The 23,150-nt window shown below is 39.5% G+C and overlaps 1 protein-coding gene across 1 annotated transcript; it reads right to left on the reverse strand.

Annotated features, from left to right (window-relative positions):
- Positions 1-1,495: 1,495 nt before the first annotated feature.
- LOC103370128 (polypyrimidine tract-binding protein 2-like) lies at positions 1,496-22,855 on the reverse strand. The gene is made up of 17 exons (XM_008299049.1): positions 22,778-22,855; positions 20,320-20,341; positions 20,101-20,152; positions 19,619-19,782; positions 18,641-18,712; positions 18,460-18,531; positions 18,209-18,367; positions 17,895-18,005; positions 16,884-17,052; positions 13,638-13,715; positions 12,095-12,207; positions 9,608-9,641; positions 7,294-7,386; positions 6,253-6,369; positions 5,054-5,153; positions 4,862-4,939; positions 1,496-3,492 (listed from the first exon to the last, which is right to left on the reverse strand). Exons 1-17 carry the CDS (start codon positions 22,783-22,785, stop codon positions 3,363-3,365), a joined length of 1,572 nt encoding a protein of 523 aa, XP_008297271.1. The 5' UTR covers positions 22,786-22,855; the 3' UTR covers positions 1,496-3,362.
- Positions 22,856-23,150: the final 295 nt, after the last annotated feature.

Here is a 23,150-nt window from a genome sequence, read left to right on the forward strand (position 1 = left end):
AGAACACAAATCTGAGGCTGCAGTGGGCAAAAGGTTCACCAAACCTGTATAGTTGAAGATGGAAAAATACAGCTTGGTCTGTTCAGTGTCTGTTTCTGCTGAAGATGCAGGGAGTAGAGTCAGAAAGTCAAGAATTGAGGCTATTTCAGAGCAAACTGGGGCCTTCAACCGGTGTCAATCCTAATAAAGTGTTTGGTGATTGTACACTATATTGAGGCAGTCTGTCCCCCCCCTCCAACATCATTCATTGGTGAATTCACAGGCCTACATTTCTTTCTTTCTTTTTTATTTATTTAAGAATACAGTTGGTGTGTGAAGGCTTGTATCCGAGCACTGATGTCACTTTTCCATTAGGAAGTGATGGCTGATAAGCTACAGCCGCTCACGTTCATGCATTCTGTGTGGAAATACAAGACTAGAGGTGTGACTGAGAGCTCGTTCACACACAATTCTCCCTTCCTAAAAAACACCACTGTTGTTGTCGTCATGTGTTTCGGTCAGTTGAGGAATTACAGCTGTGTTTGGATACAGTTCACACAGTCAAAGGTGTCCCCGACTTATCAGCGGACAAATATTTGCACCGGTGGACCGGATTTGTCCCGCAGGCTGCTGCTTGCTTACCATTAATAAACTGTTCAACGTAAACAGCAAGACACGTGAAATTCCATTAAATGTTTCCTGTTAAACGAAAGGCGGTGTTTGATCACACTGTGTACCAGCCTGGATGTTATCAGTGATGTCGTCTGTTTCTCAGAATCTTTGTTTATTCAGTAGGTGGTTCCCTCAGTATTAATGTCTTTTTTAGAAGCATGTGCTGCACATTCACATCCAGGAGCTGTACTGAGGTATACGCAGTGTATTAGAAATCTATCTCGTGGTGCTTTGTGCTGTTAAGCTAAAGTTTGACCAGCTGGTTAAAAGAAAACAAAAAAACAAAAAAAACCCTCTGGACAGACTTGAGAATTACTACTAATTAGCAACTCATAGCATCTTGCTGTATGTTGAATGCTCTGAACTATCACTTGAAGCTCTCTTGTTGTCCCTTGCAGGGTTTGTTCATGAGATTTTGACCCACTATGCAGCTTAGATCAGCTGTTAGTGACCTCACTAACCTCTCCAGTGTTTATAGTTCTCTTTAGCATCATCTGTTTTCTCTCTGCCCTTTAACTTCACCCCAACCAGTTGATGTCTTCCCTTCCTGAGCCAGGTTCTGCCGAAGGCTTGTTCCCGCTAAAGGGAAGTGTTTTTTCTTTCCACTGTTGCTAAAGAGCTGCTCGAATGGCATCATTTGGACTTCTGGGGCTTCTCTACAAAATATAATAGTCAGAAATTCACCTTGATTCATCCTGATTAATGTCAAATGTCTTGAACAGGCAGAAAACTGTAGAAATGACTGTTGGTTATATTTCTCAAGTCTCAGCAGAAATGTAGAAAGAACAGAACAGTCAACAGAGGGAAGGACGGAGAGAAAGAAGTGAGAGCAGAGAGACAGAGCTGAACAGAGAAAGAGAAGTTTATTACAGGTAAGATACAGATGAGAGCAGAGGCCTGAAATTGTCCAAACATATACAAACACACACAGTTTAACCTGGGCTCGTTGGTAGAAAAGACGTGTTTAATTTGTGCTAATCTGAAATCTTATCACAAAAGAAACTGAACTCAAGTAGAAAATTTACAACAATCCTCTATAAGGGGGAAAAAAAAAACTATCCAAAAATAAAACTTTGCAAGTAAGAACGAGAGAATGAATGAAAAATAAAAACCCCACTTTGGAGATGAGCTCAGCCGAAACAGTGACCCAGTGTTCTGCGCATCTCTGCCTGATACAGAAGCTCACACTGTCAGACCAACACAGGGCAGAGAAGACGCCTCGTTTTCAAAGTAATTAACAAAATAATCTGTTTTCTTTCTTTTTTTTTACAGGTTTAAAACCAAAGATCAGCAAACAGTACCAGTAAAAGAATCTGTTTAAAGACACAAAGGAATCAACAGTAAAATCAGATCACAGACTAAAGGCACATGTACTTTGGTCCCAACAGGTCTCCCAAAAATCAGAGACCAAGACCAGAATCACATGTTGAAACCTTGTTTAAACAGACAGCATTAGCATGCATCCTGTGTATGTGTTCACCCACTCACAGCTGGTGTTCAAACGACTGGGATGGGATTTAAACAGGAAATTCCAGATGGCTCTATTCTTCATGGAAAGCTCCACCTTCGAAGCCTCGATATTACTATTATGGATTAATGTCGATACATTCCATTTTGTGCTGTGCAGGACATTTCAAGGATATTCAACGGTCCTCAACAAGCATCATTAGCCTCGAATGATGATTCTCATTCCCACGAAGCTTTTTAACATCAAATAGAAATGGTAGGATGCTAATTAAATGGGCCTCGTGTAGGAACAGCTTTCAAGTGATTGTTCAGTGATGGGAATAACAGCAAGAAAATATGCATGTTCGGGAGGAAATACTTCTTTAAATATTAAAATCGCAACACACTGCTCTACACTTCATTTTCTTTGACGACTTTCGAGTCCTCAAAATGTAGTCAGGTCTGGTGTTGAAACTACAATTAAAGTCCTTCTGTGTAGCGCAGCAACATTTTTAAAGCTGCGAGCGAATAAAAATCCCTGCAAATAAACAATCCTTCTGTAAACTCAGCATATTTACATTGCCTTTGACACTTTTAGTGGTTGTAGCTCTAATTTTTTGAATGCAGCAAACTGAACAAATACTCAGGGTGAAATGTGAAGGAGTGAACAAGCGCACTGAGGAGGTGTGTGAAAAACTTAAGAGGCCAAAATACATCTTCAAATAATAGGAAAGAAAGGGGGAGTTATTTAAAAGTGGCGACAAAATCAGAGCTGCATAAACAATGTTAGCTCGGGGTTAGAAATGACAACTGCTGGGGAGCAAAACGTAACGGGTAAGTGGTTCAAGAAGCAACACAACGTACGAAAATTAGAAAAACTCAAACCTCAACAGAAAATCCAAGCAGTTAAAATGAAGAACTACAAGTCTCTTACAGAGTATCTTAACACCAGACCACAAGTCTTTTTCACCTGTAACCACATCCAACAGCAACGTCACAGTGTACCGACACACCCTGGAGAACCACCGGAGGAAAACAAAAACAACAACTGGTGCCTCGTGGCTCTTTAAGATGTACAGATCAAAGCAGAACTGCCTTTGGACTGGGACTGAGGTATTACTGCTTCTACTGCTCAAGAAAATTTACCTTGTGGAGTTTGAGTTTTCTCAACTGAAAACTATTCACAGAAAATATTGAAAAGAGGACAAATGGTAGTGATTTCTATGCACGCCATAGATCTTAACATTTAGGAGCTGGTGTGAAGGTTAGATGGTAGACTTTGAGAAGGAAACTTTCAGATGGTGATTTCCTCCCATGTCATAGTTGTGAAGATCCATCAGAGCCTGAATCGCTTCTTCTACTGACGACATCTGGATCAAGGCCATTTTACGGTCCCTGAAGAGGAGAGAGAGCACACAAGCAGCTGAGCATTACAGAAAGTAACCACAAAAGTCCAGTTCTTGCTATACGTACAGAAGACTTTGTGTATTTCGTAAAACCATGATTTTATAATTGCATCAGTGGATTCAGACAGTATTCAATGATGCTCATCCATTTAAAAACAAATCTCCACAATGACAGCGCAAAAGTAGGTTTTACGAATGTTTTGTAAATTTATTGAGAATAAAATACAAAAATGTCCCATTTACCTACGTATTCAGACCTTTCCCTTATGGCTGTCATAGCTACCCACGGTACCTACAAGCTTGGTGCAACTTTACTTTCAGGTCCCCACAAAAATGATCCATTGACTTCAGGTCTGAACTCTTTGACTTTTCCCAAAGTTTTCCCAGTGTTTTCCTGGCAGTATGTTGCAGCCTAGGATCCTGAGCACTCTGGAAAAGGTTTTCACTCTGGATTGCCCTATATTGTTCCACATCCACCACTGGTCTCCTAGTCCTTGTCCCAGGAAAACATTCCCACAGCATGATGCTGCCACCACCGTGTTGGACTGTTGGGATGGTATGAATGAAATGAGGTCTCAGTGCCTGGTTTCCTTCACACACACACGTTTGGGAATTGTAGCCATATAGTTTAATGTTCCCTCAATGAAACCAGAGGATTTTGCTACTCATAACCTAAGACTTGTTCAGGTACCTTTTGCCAAACTCAGAGAAGGCTGTCATGTGCTTTTTAGTAAAGAGTGGTTCCATCTGGCCACTCTACTGTAAAGTAGTCCTTCTGTAAGACTCTGTCATCTTCACCGAGGAACTCTGGATCTCATTCACAGTGATCATTGGTTTCTTGGTTACCAAGAGGCTTCGTTCTCAAATTGGCAGGGCAGCCAGATCTGGAAGATTGTTAGTGTTTTTCCAGCTTCTACTAATTGAGGATGATTTAGCCCATCATACTCTTGGACACTTTCAGTGCTGCAGAAATTGTCTTGCATCCTTCCTCATATCTGTGCCTGGACACCATGCTGTCTCTCAGGTATATGAACAGCTACCTCAGCCTCCATGTTCGGTTTTCACTCTGACATACAACATAAACTTTGAGGCCTTACATAGACAGGTGCATGCCATCTCAAGCACAATTGACAGAATAGGATGCACCAGGGCTCAACAAGTGTCATACCAATAAGCATAGAAATGGGGCATTTCAGTCTTTCCCAAAAACCTGCTTTTGCTTTGTCATTGTGGAGTTTTGTATGATTGTTCAAAAAGATAGAACAAACTATTTTAAATCTGAAGTCCACTGTACCTATATATGAAGAAAGTCTCAGGATAGAAATTGTAAACAATGGTAGTGTTATAGAGCTTCTTACTGGAAGAACTTGAAGGCCTTGACGGTTCCTCCACTGTTTGAGAACAGAAGACGTAGATCATCCTCCCCAACTCCGTCTCTGAACACACAAAGACAAACTTTTATAGCGTTGAAGCAAACAAAAAAAAAGCAGGAAGCAAAACTGATTACAAAAATGATGTAATCTGACTACTATGTTTATTGGTTGTCCTACCGGATGTTGGAGAGGTGAAGTGTTGCTGAAGGAGGAAAGATGTTCTGGAAGTTTTTGGATCCCGGCTTCTTAAAGCGATGGAGCGGTGAGCCAGAAAAATCTGTCCAACAAAAACAAAATATTGATGCAAAAATAGAAATGTTTGTCATATAGTTCTGTCAATTCCAAGCAGATTCACGAAGAAACACAAGTTGAGTAAAACCTCATTACACTGTAGAACCTCAAGTCTCTGATGTCTCTACATTCTGCAAAACAACCAAGTTTGTGTTCTCTCTTGTGTTATTTAGGTTTGTGTAGGGGGGGAAGGAATACAACAAACAATAATGGTGCCTCTGTCAACCTAATAATAAGAGGATCTCAACATGTTATTGATTTTCAGAGAACAATTCATTGTGTGATGTTCTGAAACCAGGAGCGCACACAATTACAGGTTTTCTAAGCATTTAGAACCAGCGCTGTGGATAGAAATATCTCCACTAATATCTATAAGGCTTCTTGTGCCTCGAGCAAATATGTGGGACGCAAACTTTAAACTCAGCTTAAGATTAATAGAGAACGTTTAGCCTTGTATATTGCTTTATTTTAGCTCCATGAATCTATGAATACCTAATAATAATAATATGGCTGTAAATTACTGACTTAACAGTCATCGGGCACATTTCCAGATCCACGTGTTCATTTTGGGGCTCTATTGGCACATCTTTGTACTGCTTACAGATAAAATAATTAAGTATCTTGTGTAAGTGCAAAAGGCTGCTACAGCACAGCAGCAAACCTGGAAGCAAGAAAACTTTTTTTGAACCATGACGAGCAAATTTAATCTAGGTGAGCAGGCACCACATTTAATGCAGAATCCAGTTTTCTTAAAAACATCTATGATCTGGAAGCAACAAAAAATAACAACAGTAGTCAGATTTGACTTCTGTCTCATATTCTTAACTGAAAATCTCAACCTTTCAAATGCTTTAGTACATATTCTGGTTTGGATCTGATCAGAAATAAGTGTAGGAAATGCGAACAACCCACTGAACAACATTTTTACAATGTTCGCCTCATTTTGGAACCACAGAAGACATAGACTTGTGACATATAAATGGCAAAAACAAATCACCCAAAGGATCATGTGTTGTCTTTAATAATAATAAGTAGCTTCAGAGATATTTACCCAGATGCCTTCCAGGATGCAGATATCATCTTACCTTTAGTTAGTAGTTGGTCATCCAATCCTTCTCTAGGCAAAGCCACGGTCTGATGCTTTGACAGCGTCACTCTCATCACTTTACCAAACACCTTTTGACCATTCAGATGACTCATAGCTACAGTGGAGAAGAACAGAAAACATGACAATTAAAAGACTGACAATTCCACATTGTCTGACACAGCAATTCTGACCATTTCACATAAAATTGCTCTGTGGTCATGAATTCACTGTAAATGGACCAACGTAGCAGTTCACTGAGGTTACTCAACCTGATTCTAGAAAGCTACAAGAATAAAAGCACACTTTTGTCTTTACTTCCCAGAGCAGTTTTCAGAGAACAAATACATGAACTCCTTGGCAGCTCTTCATCATCTGCCACTCACTTTTCAAAATTTCATGAATAATATTTTTAAATTCCCTTGACAAGTCTAACAAATGCACATCAGGGCTTTAAAAATTCACCTCTCGTTTCTATCTTGATTAATTATATTTGGCAAACTGTACTAATGAGTGATATTATGCCGTTTTCCACTGCAAGAATTTGCAGACCAAAACCTCTGAGCATTTTCCAATTGCAGGAACCTTTCCTGTATAAGCTCTTTCAGTGTGGTGTGAGGGGGAGAAAAAAGTACCTATTTCAGGGTAGGTACGTCTAAGTGACCCTGAAAAAGTGCTGTGCAGGTCTCAACACTAATAAACTGGGAGGAGGCAAATTCTTGGAAACTTGGAGGACATCGAGCACCATTTTTCTCTCTTCTCCTGTCTAACACAGCCTATATGGTAAATTTTTGTTGCTGATGACAAACATAACAAAGCCTCCATTGTTCCATTTCCTATATGCTCATAAAGTTTTGGCAAACAACTTTTATTTTTTTTGTGTTGGTGCACTTGAAGTTAATGTCACGGTCAAAGCTGCTGAACTCTACATCACAGTGACAACAAAGTCTGACAAGGCAGATTGTGGCACTGTTAATACAAATGTTTGCACCACCTCATGCCTGCGGTGCCAAACTGCCTCTTGCAACCACTCAAAACTCACCGAGCTGAGCTTGGTTGCCATCAGACAGCTGGATCAGAGCGCTGTCCTTTTTGTTGTAGAGGATCTTCACCCTCTGGACATCACCGTAGACACCTGAAGGTAAAGGCAGAAAAAGAGAGCGAGAGCGAGAGCGAGAGAGAGCAAGAAAGAGAGAGAGCAGGGTGGAGGAGAAGATAAGAAGAGAACAGACAGAGCAGGAGAGATGGAGCCGACGAAGATAAAAAAGAAGAGGTGTGAAGGATGGAAGGAATAAAGTTAGTGCTAGAAAGACAAATGAAAAGAAAAGATGGACTCTTCCCATTTGACTTCCACTAGAAATTCAATCAAATGCTTCTGCGTAACTGAGTAGTTTTATGTTGTGACTGTCAACCGGTGAGAAAACCTCATCTGAGCTGTCACTCTGACACACAGCTGAAACTGACTGACTAGTTAATGTTTAGTCTGAGCAGTGAGTGCAGAATTCAGAAATGGACAGTGTAGGAAAAGACTTTACGAAACACTTTCACTGAAGTAGAAACACACTAACCCTAAGACAGAACACACTGTGTATGGAAACACGTAATGCAGAAAGAAGATGTAGGTTATTTTTATGGAGATTCGTTTTGACTTTTTGAAACATCAGTTCATATTCTGCAGTGTAAAGACAAAAAAAACAAACTGTTGGGCTAGTTGACAGTCCAATGTGACCCTCATGATATGTCTGTTTTTTTTTTTGTGACTGAGCAGGTAATCCCAACTGCAAAGTTGTAGAATAGAAAGCAAAGGTGTACTATGCACTTGATGAATACAAAAACTAGAGAAAAAGGCAAAAAGAAGGGAAGAAGAGCTAGAATGAGTCTCGGTGAGTACACTGGACTGTTGTGATCAACTTAACCATTAACGTGGTGAGAACATAAACACTAAGATAAACCTAGTGGTCAAGTTACTAAGAGAATGACAGGAAAAACCTGCAGGAACATAATGGTTTCTTTATTGCTCTTTGCTAATAAACATTAGGGTAAAGGAGGTTTGTTTGCATTCGAGCTTAGAAACTCAGGTATTTTGTCAGCAGAGGACCAGATCGAAACAGGAGCCAGCTGTTAGAATCCATCACTATCTAAGGCTCGTTTCTTTCCTCTTGAAAATCTGATTGCATTTGTTTTTACTGTGCCACTCTAATAAGGCTCTGAATGCTGTGCTAATTAATGCTACTGAAAACTGCAGCTGCTTTACATAAAAATATTTTTAGCCGCAGCTTTTATTGTGAGGCAGCTGCTGGAGGCCACATCTGTGAGCCGCATCTGCTGTTTGCCTAAAATCAGTCAGACTCTAAATTTGAAGGTTTCACGCCACATCACGGGCAGATTGGTTTAATATTTAAAGAGTTGGTTCAGAATTTTCCAAGTCTGCCTTAAAACAATAGTCAGGATCTCACATTAACTTTGAAGTGGGCCTTCCTGTTCATTCTAGTTATTAAACAATCTCTTCCTGATGCACTTTCAAATCCTTGTTTTGTTAAATAATATCTGCAAAAGTTTATTTGAAGCCAATATGAAACTTCAAAAGTCCAAGATAAGTGGTTATCTTCCAGAGTTTTCTTTGTGTTTCCGTCTTGCAGGGACAGAGACAGTCTGGGTAAACAAAAAAAGACATTTTACATCAAAAAGGCTGCAACTTTGGAAGACACTTTTTGATTTGAGGCTTCTCATGTCTCATACTGACTTCAGAGGCATTTTAGAATACATTTCTACACAGAACAGAAGAGGCAGTGATCTCTTAATGGTCAGTATGAACAGGAGGGAAGGTTACAAGTAAAACCTCTTTGTGTGTTCATGTCGGTGTATGACTGCTGATCTGAGACAGTATCTACAAATTGTGAATCTGTCCTTATGTGAAAGTAAACTGAGGTGTGGCACAGTGTTTTAGTTACGAATATGCAGTTAAAAAAAAGCACAGATTTCAGTTTGGGGGATTTTGTTATCGTTTAGCAATTCTTTTTATGTTATATTGTGTAAAGTTAACAATCTAGTAACTGTAGATCAGGCTTTTTCTCTCTGTGCTGCCAAGATTTTGTTGACGCGAGGATGATTTTGGTGTCTTTGTTCTCAACAGTTAAGTGATAAGTCGACCAAACTGACAATCTCTCAGACTCACTGTTCTTTCAATATAGAGACAGAAGTAGATTTTTAACTCTGCCGTGTACAATGTGATAGAGGAAAGCTTGGAAATACAGAAAGATACAGAAGAATAGTGCCCACGATATCACTGAAGAAAGTGAACAAAACTGGATTAACAGAGAGAGATATACAGATAGAATAGTAGAGGTTGAACATACCGAAGAGGGTAAAGAGACTTTGAGGCGTGACCATCTTTAGAGAGAGAGACCGCAGAGCAGAGGACAGGAAGAGGAGGAGCAGAGGAGGAGGAAGAGGAGAGACGAAGGTAGAGATCAGACCGCCCAGCGTTGGACGAGGGGGGAGGTGGTGGTTTCCATGATGATGAGGGGCGGAGCAAAGATGGATGGCATGAGGAGGGGAGGTTCGGGAAGGGGGTCAAAACGGCAAAGCCAAAGTTGTGTTTAAACCGGATTAAGAAAAGTGAGGGGAGGAAAAGGAGGCAAAAAAAATCGGGATAAATGTACATGAGGAGGGGGAGGGTTTTTAGAAGAAGTGTGCAACATTAACGAATGTGTGACCATAAAGAGGATCGAATGGAGAGAAAATAAATGTGTGAAGGGAGGAGCAGAGGAGGGAAGAAAGGAGGCGGGGAAGGGAGAAAGGAGGAGAGGAGGACAAAAACCAAAGCAGAGGTCAGTAAACAGAGCATCAGTGGAACATCAACGGAGTCTGAATGATTGCTGGTTCGATTCAAAAAACACTCACACCCACTAAAAGGCGCACACGATTATTCCAGCTGGGTTAACACACATTCACACAAACATTCCCTGTTGGATGCATTTAACAGTGAGGAAAAGAAAGGATGGGAGGAAGGTAGAAAATAATACATCAACAAAATATGAAATAAACTGTGGATGAAAAAGTGAGCAGCAGGAGATATCAAACCAAAAGGGGGCAGTACCATGAAGCAGATGGCTGGAGGTATCAGATGCCAAAAAGACTTCTGTCCATGACTGGCAGATCAGACTGACAGACAGGTGTAGAGGAACTACATACAAACATTGAATCGACCACTTTAATGCAAAAAGATGCATTCATCCCTTTGCAAAAAACAATTCAGGCCTTTATGACGTACTAAAACCTAATGTGAAACATTTACCTTATACATGAACAGGCCAAACTACACATGAACTAAGCTAGACCAACAATTCTCTTCCGTCCAGCTCAGTTGCAGCTATGCTGGAAATCCCATGGAAAGAAGTTGATATCACATGTCTTCAGTGGCTCTCGGTTTCAATCCACTACTTGGACAAACCCAAATTTAACATTAGTAAAAGCTTAGTCTGTGTGTAGGATTCCTATGAATGCCCAAACTGAAAAAAAGGTGAGGTACTGTGTTAAAAATGACTCAAATCTGGTCATATGTGTTTGTCTGTCCACTGTATGACACTTTTGAGAAAAGATGAACAAATGGCTGAAAAACCTCCCTTGGATTCAATCCTCACAACATGACTCCACCACCACCTAACCACTGGATTGTATCGAACATACTCCCAAGACACGCAGGAGCTTCTGCTCTCGAGTTGATCGGTGACCAGAGCAAACAGTGTGCTGTTATGAAACAGCCAGGATGCAGCTCTTACACCAAAACTTTAGCAGAAGGGGGCAGAAGTGTGAAAACCACCACTCCACTATGGAGTCTCTCCCAGCAGGGGAAGGGACAAAGACAGACAGAGAGAGAAGGGATCTGATAGAGAGATGGGACACACAGAAACAGATAACAGATACTGTAGATATAGAGATACAGATGACAGAGTAGGTGCACGCTTACAGTTAGAAAATAAACAGAAAATTGACAGAACTTTAGATAAAAATATAGAAGTATGTAGGTGTTCACTATAGAGAAAACCACAAGGCCTCGAAACACAAGAGAAGTTTTAAGATCTGAAAGACAGATATAATGTGGTCAAACATGAAGCAGCTGAAAATATTTTAAGACATTAAAGTTAAAGACCTGTGGCAGGTCATGGAGAACAAATACCGATCTGGAGGATCTACACATGTACACACACATACACACAAGATAAAGGGTTAATCCACATGTTTAGATTTGGCTATGTGAAGGAGCAAAGTTCAGCCTTATCGAGTTCCTCGCAGTGTTGGCCATCTGATTCTGATGACATCCTTGAAAACAACATGAACTGATCATAAGGCAAATTTTCAGCGCTGATCATATTTCAGTACAATGCACACATTAAAGGGGAGTGATTTGTCCAGTGGGGATTTTCTGAAACATGTTAATTACATTTTTAAAAAAATGATTTACTTGTGAGAAGAAGAGGTTTCAGCACACAGTGACGATATTACACCTGTAAAACCTCTATTTTAGATATTTAAATGTTTTTAAAATAAAAAAAAAAAACAAAAACACCTTCCGCTTTAGGATTAGTTATTACACTTTATCACCGACAGTCAGTCTGTGATTTAAACCCATCTTAACTTTACTACACAGACTACACCGAGGTGACAGATGCATGAGAAGTCATGCCGTAAAGTGGGTCTAGCACACATACAACCACTCACTCACACAGGAAGTCACACTATCAGAGGAATCATTTAGCAGTGTCCGATATTTGAAATGAGTAATTTAAAGCTGTGCCTGGGAAAGTCTGTTCACAGTTTGGTTATGGATATGGTTAGTGTACCTCTTCATTTAGGTTGGATGCCAGCAGGACTCCTGACACTCCGGATCCCGACAGAGCAACACGACCTGCAGCTGCTGCTGCCGCGGCTGCAGCGCTCAGAGGACTGATGGCTCCTGTAAAGCACAAGACACGAAACAACTCAGAACCACACATGCAGGGTAAAAGTAGAAAACTAGACAAACTTAAAACTGCAACACTATAAACACTATCACTGTTATTAATGTCAACAAACTGAATGAGCTTTTGCCAAGATTCATACTCTTTCTTCAATAGATCTATTTGATTTAAAATGACAGAAACATTGTCTTTAGAACTGCAAAACATGCTGCTCTGTTTAACAGTTACACTAATGTGCTGAAGCATAAAAATACATTCATAGAAATCAGAATGAAACAAAACCTTAACCAAATCAGGAATGATGATGTGCTGGATGCCATGACATTATTGCCAAATGCCATTTAAGTAAGTTAATCTGGAAGCTCGAGAGCTGATTAGCTTTTCTCCATCATTCTGCAATAAAACTTGTGCAATGCTTCTGCAATAAACATTAACTACACTTTAATATGGAATATTTCATTACTTCCAGTGAAACACATAGAGATACACAGTAATTCTGATCAGGACACTGTCACAGAAAGTAGAGTGACATGAGGGGAGTGGTCAAACTGTCATCAAGCCATATACGAGTAAGTGAACCAACAACAGTCAATATTGTTGTCATCAACAATCTCCTCCCATTCAACTCACAGGGACAGTTTAATCAATGCAGGTTCATATTAAAGACCTCTGACTTAAAAATGTCACCACTGACAAATGATTGGCTGCAAGACTATTATTTCTTAAAAAACACTATATTGTAAATATAGTGTATTCAAAACAGTTAAGGAATTGATTTAGAAACCATGAAATCATGCTGCATTCACATCCAACTGGTTAGTAAATCTGGCCCACAATGTGTTATTGTACATATGCAAAGGTTTGGAGCACACAGCCTTAATGATTAGGAATTCAACAGTACTTCAAAACACAGCAGACCTAAATTATTTGTACTTGTGGCACTACGAAAGTAAAATGATTCTCCCTCAACAGATGCCTTTTCCAACAAAAATGTGGAATCTTATTAAGCTGAACAACTTTTGTTTAAACTAATGTTTAACTAACAGGATTGTATAAGACCTGTACAGACATGTAAATATAAACATCTGATCAGAATAGCTCATTTCAATTAATTCACACTAATGACTTTTAGCAGACAAGCAGGAAAAAAAAATCAATGTACAATAAAATATGTAACATAGGAAACAGCATTACATCCATCTGCTTACAAAAGGATGAAAATGCCCAGATAAGTATCAATCTTAAGGTGAGTATTTGCTTCATGCACTGATTTAACTTTACATCAACCAACCAGTGAGGGTGTTGAGAGAAAAGCTTTTTTCTACGCCTGGCGCTTTCAGACAAGCACAGCAGAACATGACAAGACACAGGACAGCAGCAACAAGTAATGGAAAAACAAAATTAAGAATAAAGAAAAGATAGGTACCTCCACCCTGCGAGAGGGAGAGAGAAGATGAGTAACCTCCTCCACTAGAGTAGGAAGCTAGCGCTCCAGATGGGGTACCTACAAGACAATGACAACTACATTTATACATTTATCTAAACCAACACCAAAGAGTACAAATAACACAAAAACCCAAACAAGCCTAACCAGTAGCATTATACCATAATGAGTAATTATTGTCAAATGTAAACACTCCTCTGAAAATACACATGTATGAATCTGGTTTTATAGTGCAAGATCTAGCGCAAGATCTGGTTACCAATCAAATTATACAATATTAGGTTATATTGCGCTAAGATATCCAAGTAACATGTTAAAATGAGGACGTCTTTGTTAAGTGCATTGTGTCTTCCTGTGTAAAAGAAAGCAAAACTAAACAAAAACACTGAATATCTTAATATAGCAGCTTCAGATGCAGGTGCTAAATTTTTTGTAGGTCTTTTTTTTTTTTTTTTAAATTAGAGGAAGCAATGCAACGCTGTCTGGTTCCACTGAGGCCCGGAGCACTAGATCTAAATGATGATTCCAAACCACAGGACCGGAACTGTCTATTTCACTTTTGATGATTTCAAAACCTGTGTCGAAGCTGGCCAAATCTGTCGATACTGTCTCCCTTGTTAATTTGAATTACACTAACTTGTACATGCCGAGCTTGCTTGTACATTTAGTTTCATCTTCGCTGATTTACAAAAATTAACTTAGTCCTAGAAGTTAAGTGCAAACACTTAAATGTGAAGCTTGGCAGTTACAAAGTACATCAAAATATAAACAGCAGTCCCTAAAACAAGACATCAACCTGAGCTGATGCTAATAACTGCAGGACAAGAAACTAACTTAAGAAAGAAAGTAGTATATCTTTAAAAAAATATATATAACTTTACATAACTTTACTTGCATATAAGCAAAGAGTTAACATAAAAGTCTTGTTAGATTATTGACGTCACTTGTTCTGGGTGGAACATTGCTGTGAAGTTAGTTTTGTCTGTGCTTATCCCTGCAGTTCACTGGAAGCCTATCACCTGATGCTGAACACAAACACGGATAAGGACGTCATGAGAAGCAGTATGAAACGGATGCCAGAATTCTGATAACGCGATGGTACTTGTTTTTCTGTGGTTCTGTGAGTCCTGATGGTTTTGTAGATGTAGATTCTATTGGAGCAGGTCTGCTGTGGCTTGTGGAAACATATTTTAGATATTTTGTGCTTGCGTCAAATGTTCAGGGACAAGTTATAGACGACCCAAAGCCAGCATGAAAAGGTTGTCATGGATTAGACGGTATGAAAAATACTGACCTGCCTCACAGGGAGAAAATTATGCTGGTTTGTGTGTGCTTTGACACGAACAGAGTCACAGTCACACCCTGATGGAAAAGACTAATAAAGGTGTTGGTGCTTTAACAGATGGAAAATATAGATGAGTGGGTTAATAAATAAAGGAGTTGCTCCACATTACACAGAAATTATTCCCACGATAAGCTAGGTAATCTGCCCTAATGAGTGTAATGTTATACAATTCTATTATGCAACAGCCACAATGCTTCTTATCAGTATGCAGTTCACTGAGGTGCACAGTAGTAACTTCCTGTCTACGGTACTAACCAAATGTAGAACAACTAAAGAAACCAACTGAGAGGACACAGCAAAAAGATCAGGTCAGAAGTTCCCCTCTGTGTTACTATCGCTCCACTGCAGCTCAGCAATGAATAATAGAAATAGAAAAACTTTGAAGGATGCACAGTTGATTTGACTAACTCAGACTGCTAAAGCCTCATATGAGCTGCAGACTCCTTCTGGAAAACATTTTGCACACAATAAGGACTGTGGATTTTGTCTGCCATCACTTACACTGACAGCCTATTAGGAAGAGAGCTCTTAATGAGCTCTTAATCTTAACTTCCTAATGGTGAGACAGTCCCTCTTCATCAGCCCTTCACTACACAGTGTCACATTAGCAGCTGTGGGGGAAACCCTGTGGTAACAGCGAGGCTATTTATAAACAGCTAAACTGGAGGACTGGCATGCCACTGACACCTGAAATAGAAGATTCCTGTCACCATGGATACTGATGGATGCGTTGCTGACCTAGTGGTTGTGTTACATTAAGTCCACCCCCACAAAAAAGACAAAAACATCATTATATCAATGAATGAATTTGTTCAAATAAGTGCCCTGTCCTACTACACATGATGTATACACATTGATACATCTATATAGTCTTTAATACAGGGATACAAGCTTCCACAGTTACTTATTTTAAATACCAATCAAACCTTCATTTTCCCAGGGGATTTCAGACCCAGTGACTGACAGAACTACATATTGAAAACAAGTTCTCTAAGAATCAGTCACAACATTTTTATTTTATTTTTTTAAATAGGTAGATTGTATTCTATACATTTTTATTATCCCTATAAAGAAACACACATGAGCTAAAAGTGCAGCGATAGCCATGAGCATAGGGTGATGTGGTAAGAGTCCTGGACGGATACATTTATACTGTTTATGGCTGCTGAACAAATAGTGTGAATGTTTATTAGACTCTATGTACGATCTGATGATAGCTGACAGACGTGCAAATGGATTACAATGCATCACGCTGTTATGCAACGCTAACAGATGTGCAGAGTTTCTTTTCATGATCTTATGCAGTGGATACGTTTGGAAACAACAACTGCACTGTTTTCCAGCCTGTTGCTGTATTTTTTAATATTAAACGCTCCTTCATAAGGTGTGATGGCACTGTAGCGATGAACTTTGACCCCCTTGAAATTAACCGTAATCCTAATCCTAACACTTGACTGTGCAAACAGGAAATCTGTCTACGTTTCTTTTTCCATCTGTTCTGCTGCACCACGACTGGAGCATCACAGTGCATTAAGGTGCAGTTAACCTCCCTGTTCAAGGATTTGAAATGGCCTTTAATATAGTGGACCTTCCTTACAGAGTCGTATACAAAGGCAGGGTGGAAAGGGTGAGGGCATACTGGTCAAAATAGTGCAGCGCTACAGTGGTGAGTCTTTCCTCTTAAAACTGTCTTTGGCTTCACATGCACTTCCTCAGTTTAGTCATGATTTAGTAGCACTACTGACAAAAGAATGACCTCGAGGAGGTCTTCTATTTAAACTGCATGAATGGGGACACGGGTGTGACAGTAAAGAGTTATGGACACCCTGGAGGCGTATATGAATGGATGCTGTGTAGAAAGAAGACGACAGAAGTATATTTACCCAATAAAGAATGATCCTTGTTGGTGGACTCTCCGTCTCCTGTAGGAAGGTCAGGTCTGGTGTAATCTCGACTCTTATCATTGTTGTATTTAACGTTAAGGTTGACCAGTTTACTGAAGTCTATCCTCAGAGTGCAGCATGAATTATAGATGTTCTGTCCATCCAAGGACTGGAGAGGGGATGACAAAAGAAGGAAAGAGATTTTTAAGTGTTTTCCATACAGACTGTAAAAGTACAAATATAGCCCAGCAGACATTCTTTTTTTAGGCAAAAACTGACAGTAGTATTTAAGAGTACAGCTTGTTTCTGGATAAAGAAACTACCTTTAGATGTAAAAGCAACAAAGACATACACACATACTGAGCAGTGTAAAGAAATGTATTCTGGTGGACATATGAAGTCATGTTGACAATGTATCTAAATTAATACATTTCACAGCATTTCTGCACTATAGTTTGTTGTTTTTTATTAGCCAACATATACAGTATATACCAAAACAACAACAAACAAAAACTGCTACATTTATATCAGCCTGGCCAATATGTCAGTCCAGCTATAATACAAAGAGTGGTCAAAGCCTAATTTCAAAGGTAGGCACTAATGGTAGGATGGAGCAGACACCTCTGTTCACTGGGATTAAATCTAAAATTGAAAACATGTCTTGTAAAGTAGATATGACATGTTTTTGTAGAGTAGACAAACAGTACATCAAAGCGTGTGCTAGCTCCTTTCTAGCACAGTAGTGGCTACAGATAACAGAAATAAACAAGAAGCTGTGTAATCTCATTTTAGAATACATAACGTCCACAGTTGCTCGTTTATTTTTAATGGCAGTTCTGAGCTTGATGATACAGTAGCTAAGACTAAAACAGGATATTCCACAGTCTGAACCTCCACACAGGGAAGTCTTCATGGAAAGTATAACTGAATGAATGCTAAAAATGTAACAAGAGATGACTAATTTATACAGGCCAGTGGTTTATTAGTAACACTTTTCATGTGTGAGCCTACCAGTTTAGCTTGCTGTGCATTGACGGGGTCACTGAATTGCAGAAGAGCCTGAAATTGGTTGTTCTTGGTGAAGGTTATAATCTTCATTACGGTGCCAAACTTACTGAAGATCTGCAAAAACAAGCAAACAAACAAAAAACAAATGTTATCAATCAATACAGGCACTTGAAAGGCTTCATGCACAATCTGGGAAGGTGGTGAATATCCATGTAATGTTCATTGCTTTGTTCTATTCTCGTCCAGAAGAACCCACTTTTTTGCAGTCAGAAATTAGGGAAAACAGTTTTAGTTGACTTTGAGGCAATAGGTCTTACCTGTTGTAGAACATCCAGTGTCACAGGATAAAACATATTGTCAATGATAATTCGCAGGACAGGGCTGGGGGGTGGAGCTAGGTCCAAAACTCCTGGGTCAGAAGATGGAGAGCTTCCATCCTGAACTGCTGACACTGCCTGAAGCACCGCCTGCGCCCTCTGACAAACACAAAGGCATCAAATAATACATCAGTCTAATGCTGTTTTGGGTAAAGGATAGCGTTGGTGTAAAAACAGATCTTTGTCTATACCTGGTTTAGAGCTGAGTCTGTTTTCAGTTCCTTATGGTTGGAATACTGGATAAAGACAGGAGTGTTTCTGACCTAAAGAGAACACGATCCATACAATACACAAGTCAGTTACTGTGTATTTCAGCAACAACAAAACATATTAATAATGTGTGCTACATGTACGACATGAATAGATGCAGACCTGTGGTGTGACAGCTGTGTAGTAGTTGACCATAGTAATGGCTGCTTCCTCTGTGCCCAACTCCAGAAATGCCTGGAAAAGTAAAGTATTATCAGCTTCTGAAGAACAACAAAATCACCTCCAGGAAATAGACTCTCATGCAGAAAGAACTCAGTTTTGAATGGCACATATGGTCACTAATTTTCTCCTACATTGAGATCTCTCTTGGGCATGGAAGACATTCTCTTCATCTTATTAGCTTCATTTTTGCTTGCCAGTTCACAGAGAGTTTGGTTTTTTTCTAAGGTTTTTTTTAATTTGGCTTCATCCGTGCATATTTTGGCACAGGAACTTTAACATTAGCATCATCCTGTGCTGCACCTGTCAGTGTATCACCGACTGAAGGATGCAATATCATCCCATCTAATATGTATGTTACTAGTCATGGACCATTTTGCAACATAAAGATGCTTTTTTAAAATCTAACTTCAAGCTCAACCATTCGTCATGTATGTCACTGTACAGTGCTGTTTAGATGACACACTGCTAACTGCTGTGCCTTTATTGGTTTCTGATTGATTGTCCTCTACAGACACTGCTAGATTTGTTTGCTGATTTTCAGCAGCAGGATTTGAAGCTCCTTCTTTTCACTCTTTGATGATATCTTGGTGAATGGAGTGGAACAAGCAGCCTTACGTGGCAATTTTAGGGACACAGATTGTGGCGCTAATGAGATCTCAAGAATGAGCACCTACTCATGAACAGAAGGTACTCAGCAGGCTGAAATGATCTCTACGAGCAATTCTCAAAGAAAGTAAAGTAAGAGAGACTCAGGATAAGAATATAAAAATTCTCTTTCATAAAGCCCAATGTGTCAAAGTCTTTTTCTAATTGAAGTCAATATTGTTCCGTTAAACTTTGATGTTCCTGTGATTACTATTCTTGTTTCATTTGTATCCCAGTATTGGCTGATGGTATACACTCTGGACAGTTGCTTACCTGGTTTTTCCCCTTCAGCATCAGTATATTGGTGACCTTTCCGAAGGGCAGCCCCAGAGCAATGACCTCAGTCTCTGATACTTCACTGGGAAGTTTTCTGATGTGAAGGACTCTGGAGGGAGGTGATTCATCCAGGCGCTGTTTCTTACTGTCACTGCCGTTTGCTAAAAGTAGACGCACACAAATATGAAAGTAAAGAAATTCATACTGATTAGTTCACGCTGGTTCATAATCAACCGATCATTAACTTTGGAAATAATTGTTGGTTGCAGCCCTACTTTATAAAAACAACATTTAAAATAATGAGTACCCAAATCCCAGAAAGCCTCTGTAAATTCTAAACCCGCTAAGATTCAGGTATAACCATAATCAGACACTTCTTTTCCTGACCACTTCCCCTTGTACTAAAAAAGAAATGGATTTGACCTTTAAATAAGGTGGGTGGTCTTTGCCAATCCCATCTTGGTTAAGACTGAACTCACCGGTCATAGAGTTGGGGCTGCTACCGTACATGTTGAGCTCATCTGAGCCTCTCTGGGGATTAAAAAAAAAGACAGGGTTTAATCTTAAATTTATGTTCAAACGCCTCAGTGCAATGTGATAAAAACTTTTGGGTAATTCTCTGTATTGATGTACATAGATAACATTATACAGAGAAAACACACGTGTCTAATTAAAAAAAAAAAAGTATTGCATCGTACCTTCACACCAACCGCAACATCACTGCCAATGAAGACATAAAGAAAAAGAGATTAGAGAAGAAAGGGGAAAAGATCATGTTTTGCAGTTATAGTTACACGTTTCCTGAGCACTGTGACAATGTGCAATGTTGTCATCGATAAAAACAACATTTAAACATTGTTTGGTAAGATTGAAAAGGCATTCTGGTGCTAGTGAGAGCTTAGACTGCACAAAACTGTTGTTCTTGTTTTTTTGTAGATCCCACAACTGCACAGATGCAACTGGTGATGCAACATACGAAACAACTGACTTATTCAAAGCCAGACTGAGAAATCATACAGTCTTGTTAAGACACTCAAGCACTTTTTAGACCCTTGTTCTTTGTTGTTTCTTTGAGGTTGTGATCACTTCAACTACAACCACTTATCAAATTCATGTCTCTCATCCCAAATAAGACAGATGTTGGTATGGCTCTTAACCATGCCATAATATGCGGACCAACAATACAGCCACTTAAAAGAAAGGTCTAAAAATACAGCAATGCTTTGCCTGAACTGCTTCAACTCAATAATACTGGTTTACTTAAGCCACTCTACATCCTCTTTTGTCGGTGTCTTTATCTAGTAACGGTCTTCTGTTCCACCAGTGGCAGTTTCTTTATCTTGTCTAGTTCTTCTTTTAGCTGTCCCAGTCATGTCCACTCTTAGTTTCTTTTTATTGCTCTACTGTTTAGTATTGATCAATTCCTTGATTTTATTTATTATTTTATTTTACTTTTATGGCTCAAGCCCTTTTTAATAAGCTAATATGCTTTGCTTTGGCTATCCCCTTGGCATGGCTACCTTCACATGCATTCATACTGGAGTTCTACGTGATACTTGTCACCTCCTCCATTTACATGCACTATTGCATGTAATGATTCCAGTGGCCTCTCTCTCCCATAGTTTGCACTTTGTCCACTCAGTCTTCTCTTGCTCTCTGCAGGTATTTCTGGCTCTGACCTGCAGTTGCTGGTCCCACCAATGTGTCAAGTATGTACGTTCTCTTGTTGTCTGTTTGTCTCTGCTTTTCTTTTCCCTCAGCACAGCTGGTTAAGGCAGATGGCGGCCCTCCCTCAGCCTGGTTCTGCTGGAGATCTCCTTGTTACTCTCCACTATTGCCAATAATACTTAAAGTTCAGGAACCTTTTGATTACTTTAGTTGTCAGGTAAATACAAAGCAGTATAAGAACAAGAACAAAGATAGTACAAATACAAGGCATACAACTTTCAACGGAAATTTCCAGTTATGACTTGCACACTTGATGAATAACTAACGCTTGTGTGCATATAATATTGTAGGTCCTTAACATTTAGGTTGTCTGGTAAATTTGCATTTGATGTAATATTGTACGGTCTAAATCGACATATTTAAATGACTCTGGAAAGGTTACATATTAAACGACCCTCTACTTGTTAGGTTAATTTGTAACGCCAGTCTTCTCTACTGGATAGCACTTAGGTCGGTGGTGTTGTTTGAAATGTCTTATACACATAACTAATTTACTGAGCAGCCAAAAATTCCTGATAGACAGGTGCAGCATTTTTTATTCACCACTTTGCCTTAAAAAGACACAGTCCAAGCTGACAGTCCACCACTGGGAAATCTAGCCAGTTATAAAAGTAAAAAAAAAAAAAAAAACTCCAAGCTGGAGGTTGTTTTTCTTTTTTTTGACCAGGCAACCTTTTTTTTGTTATTACTACGTTATTCTATAATGCTACACAGGGTTATCTCTCTTATGGCGGCTGCACAAACAAACAGACGTACAACTGTTTCATCCACCTCCCACAGACAAGTAGCAAACGTTACATGCATTAAGCTCGCAGAGGTTGCACGCAGCAAACATCAGCTTCAGACAAAGGACCTTTATTACAGTTAAGATTAAGCTAGCAGCACCATCTGACAGGTGCATGGACCATGTCGGTTATGGCACAGCTCATTAACAACAACGAGCAGACTAATAGCTTGTTACACGTCTATTAACTTCCAATTACGCTCGCAATTAATCAGAAAACCACTGAGCACATGCATTTCACTCTTGCCGGTAACTTAACCTATATAAGTACGGCTAGCTCTTAGCTAACGGTAACATTAATTTTACGCACGACACAAGCTGAGCTGAAACACTGCCTTTAGCTGACTAGCTTGCTTTGACATTGCTGAAGTTAGAAGACCCAGGTGATTTGTACACTACGTTCTCCAGCCATGTTCGACCATAAAATCGGGTCTCCATACAGGCAACGTTTCAGTGCCACATTTCTTGACTGGGACTTGGTGTTGTTAGCAAGCTAACGTCACGTTGTTCGCAATATACAGAATCAAGGTTTGCAGCGGAGCTAACGTGTAGCATCCGTGAACCTGCGGAGGGTAAAGCCTCATTCTGACTGTGTCTCTCCACAGGACACCGGCAAGCATCAGCAGTAATATAAACACATTTACCCGTCCATTGCAGCTCTTTGTCCTCTTCTGTCTGTTGATATTTCAGCACACTTCGATGCGGACAGTGTGAGCAAAATGGGCGTTCTTCTTCTTCTCGTCTTCAACCGTTATTAGCAGCGAACAGCGAAGGTCGTTGTTTTACCGCCATCTTGTGCCGAGGAGCTCCAAGACCGCTATATAATATAATATAATATAATATAATATAATATAATGTTATGTTATGTTATGTTATGTTATGTTATGTTATGTTATGTTATGTTATGTTATGTTATGTTATGTTATGTTATAACAGTGTGTTATAACAGTTCCAACAATTAGTTTGTTTGTTTGTTTGTTTGTTTGTTTGTTTTTTATCATGTCTTGTTGCATTTTA

Source organism: Stegastes partitus, unplaced genomic scaffold (assembly GCF_000690725.1).
Source record: "Stegastes partitus isolate 25-593 unplaced genomic scaffold, Stegastes_partitus-1.0.2 Scaffold1376, whole genome shotgun sequence".
NCBI classification, from domain to species: domain Eukaryota; kingdom Metazoa; phylum Chordata; class Actinopteri; family Pomacentridae; genus Stegastes; species Stegastes partitus.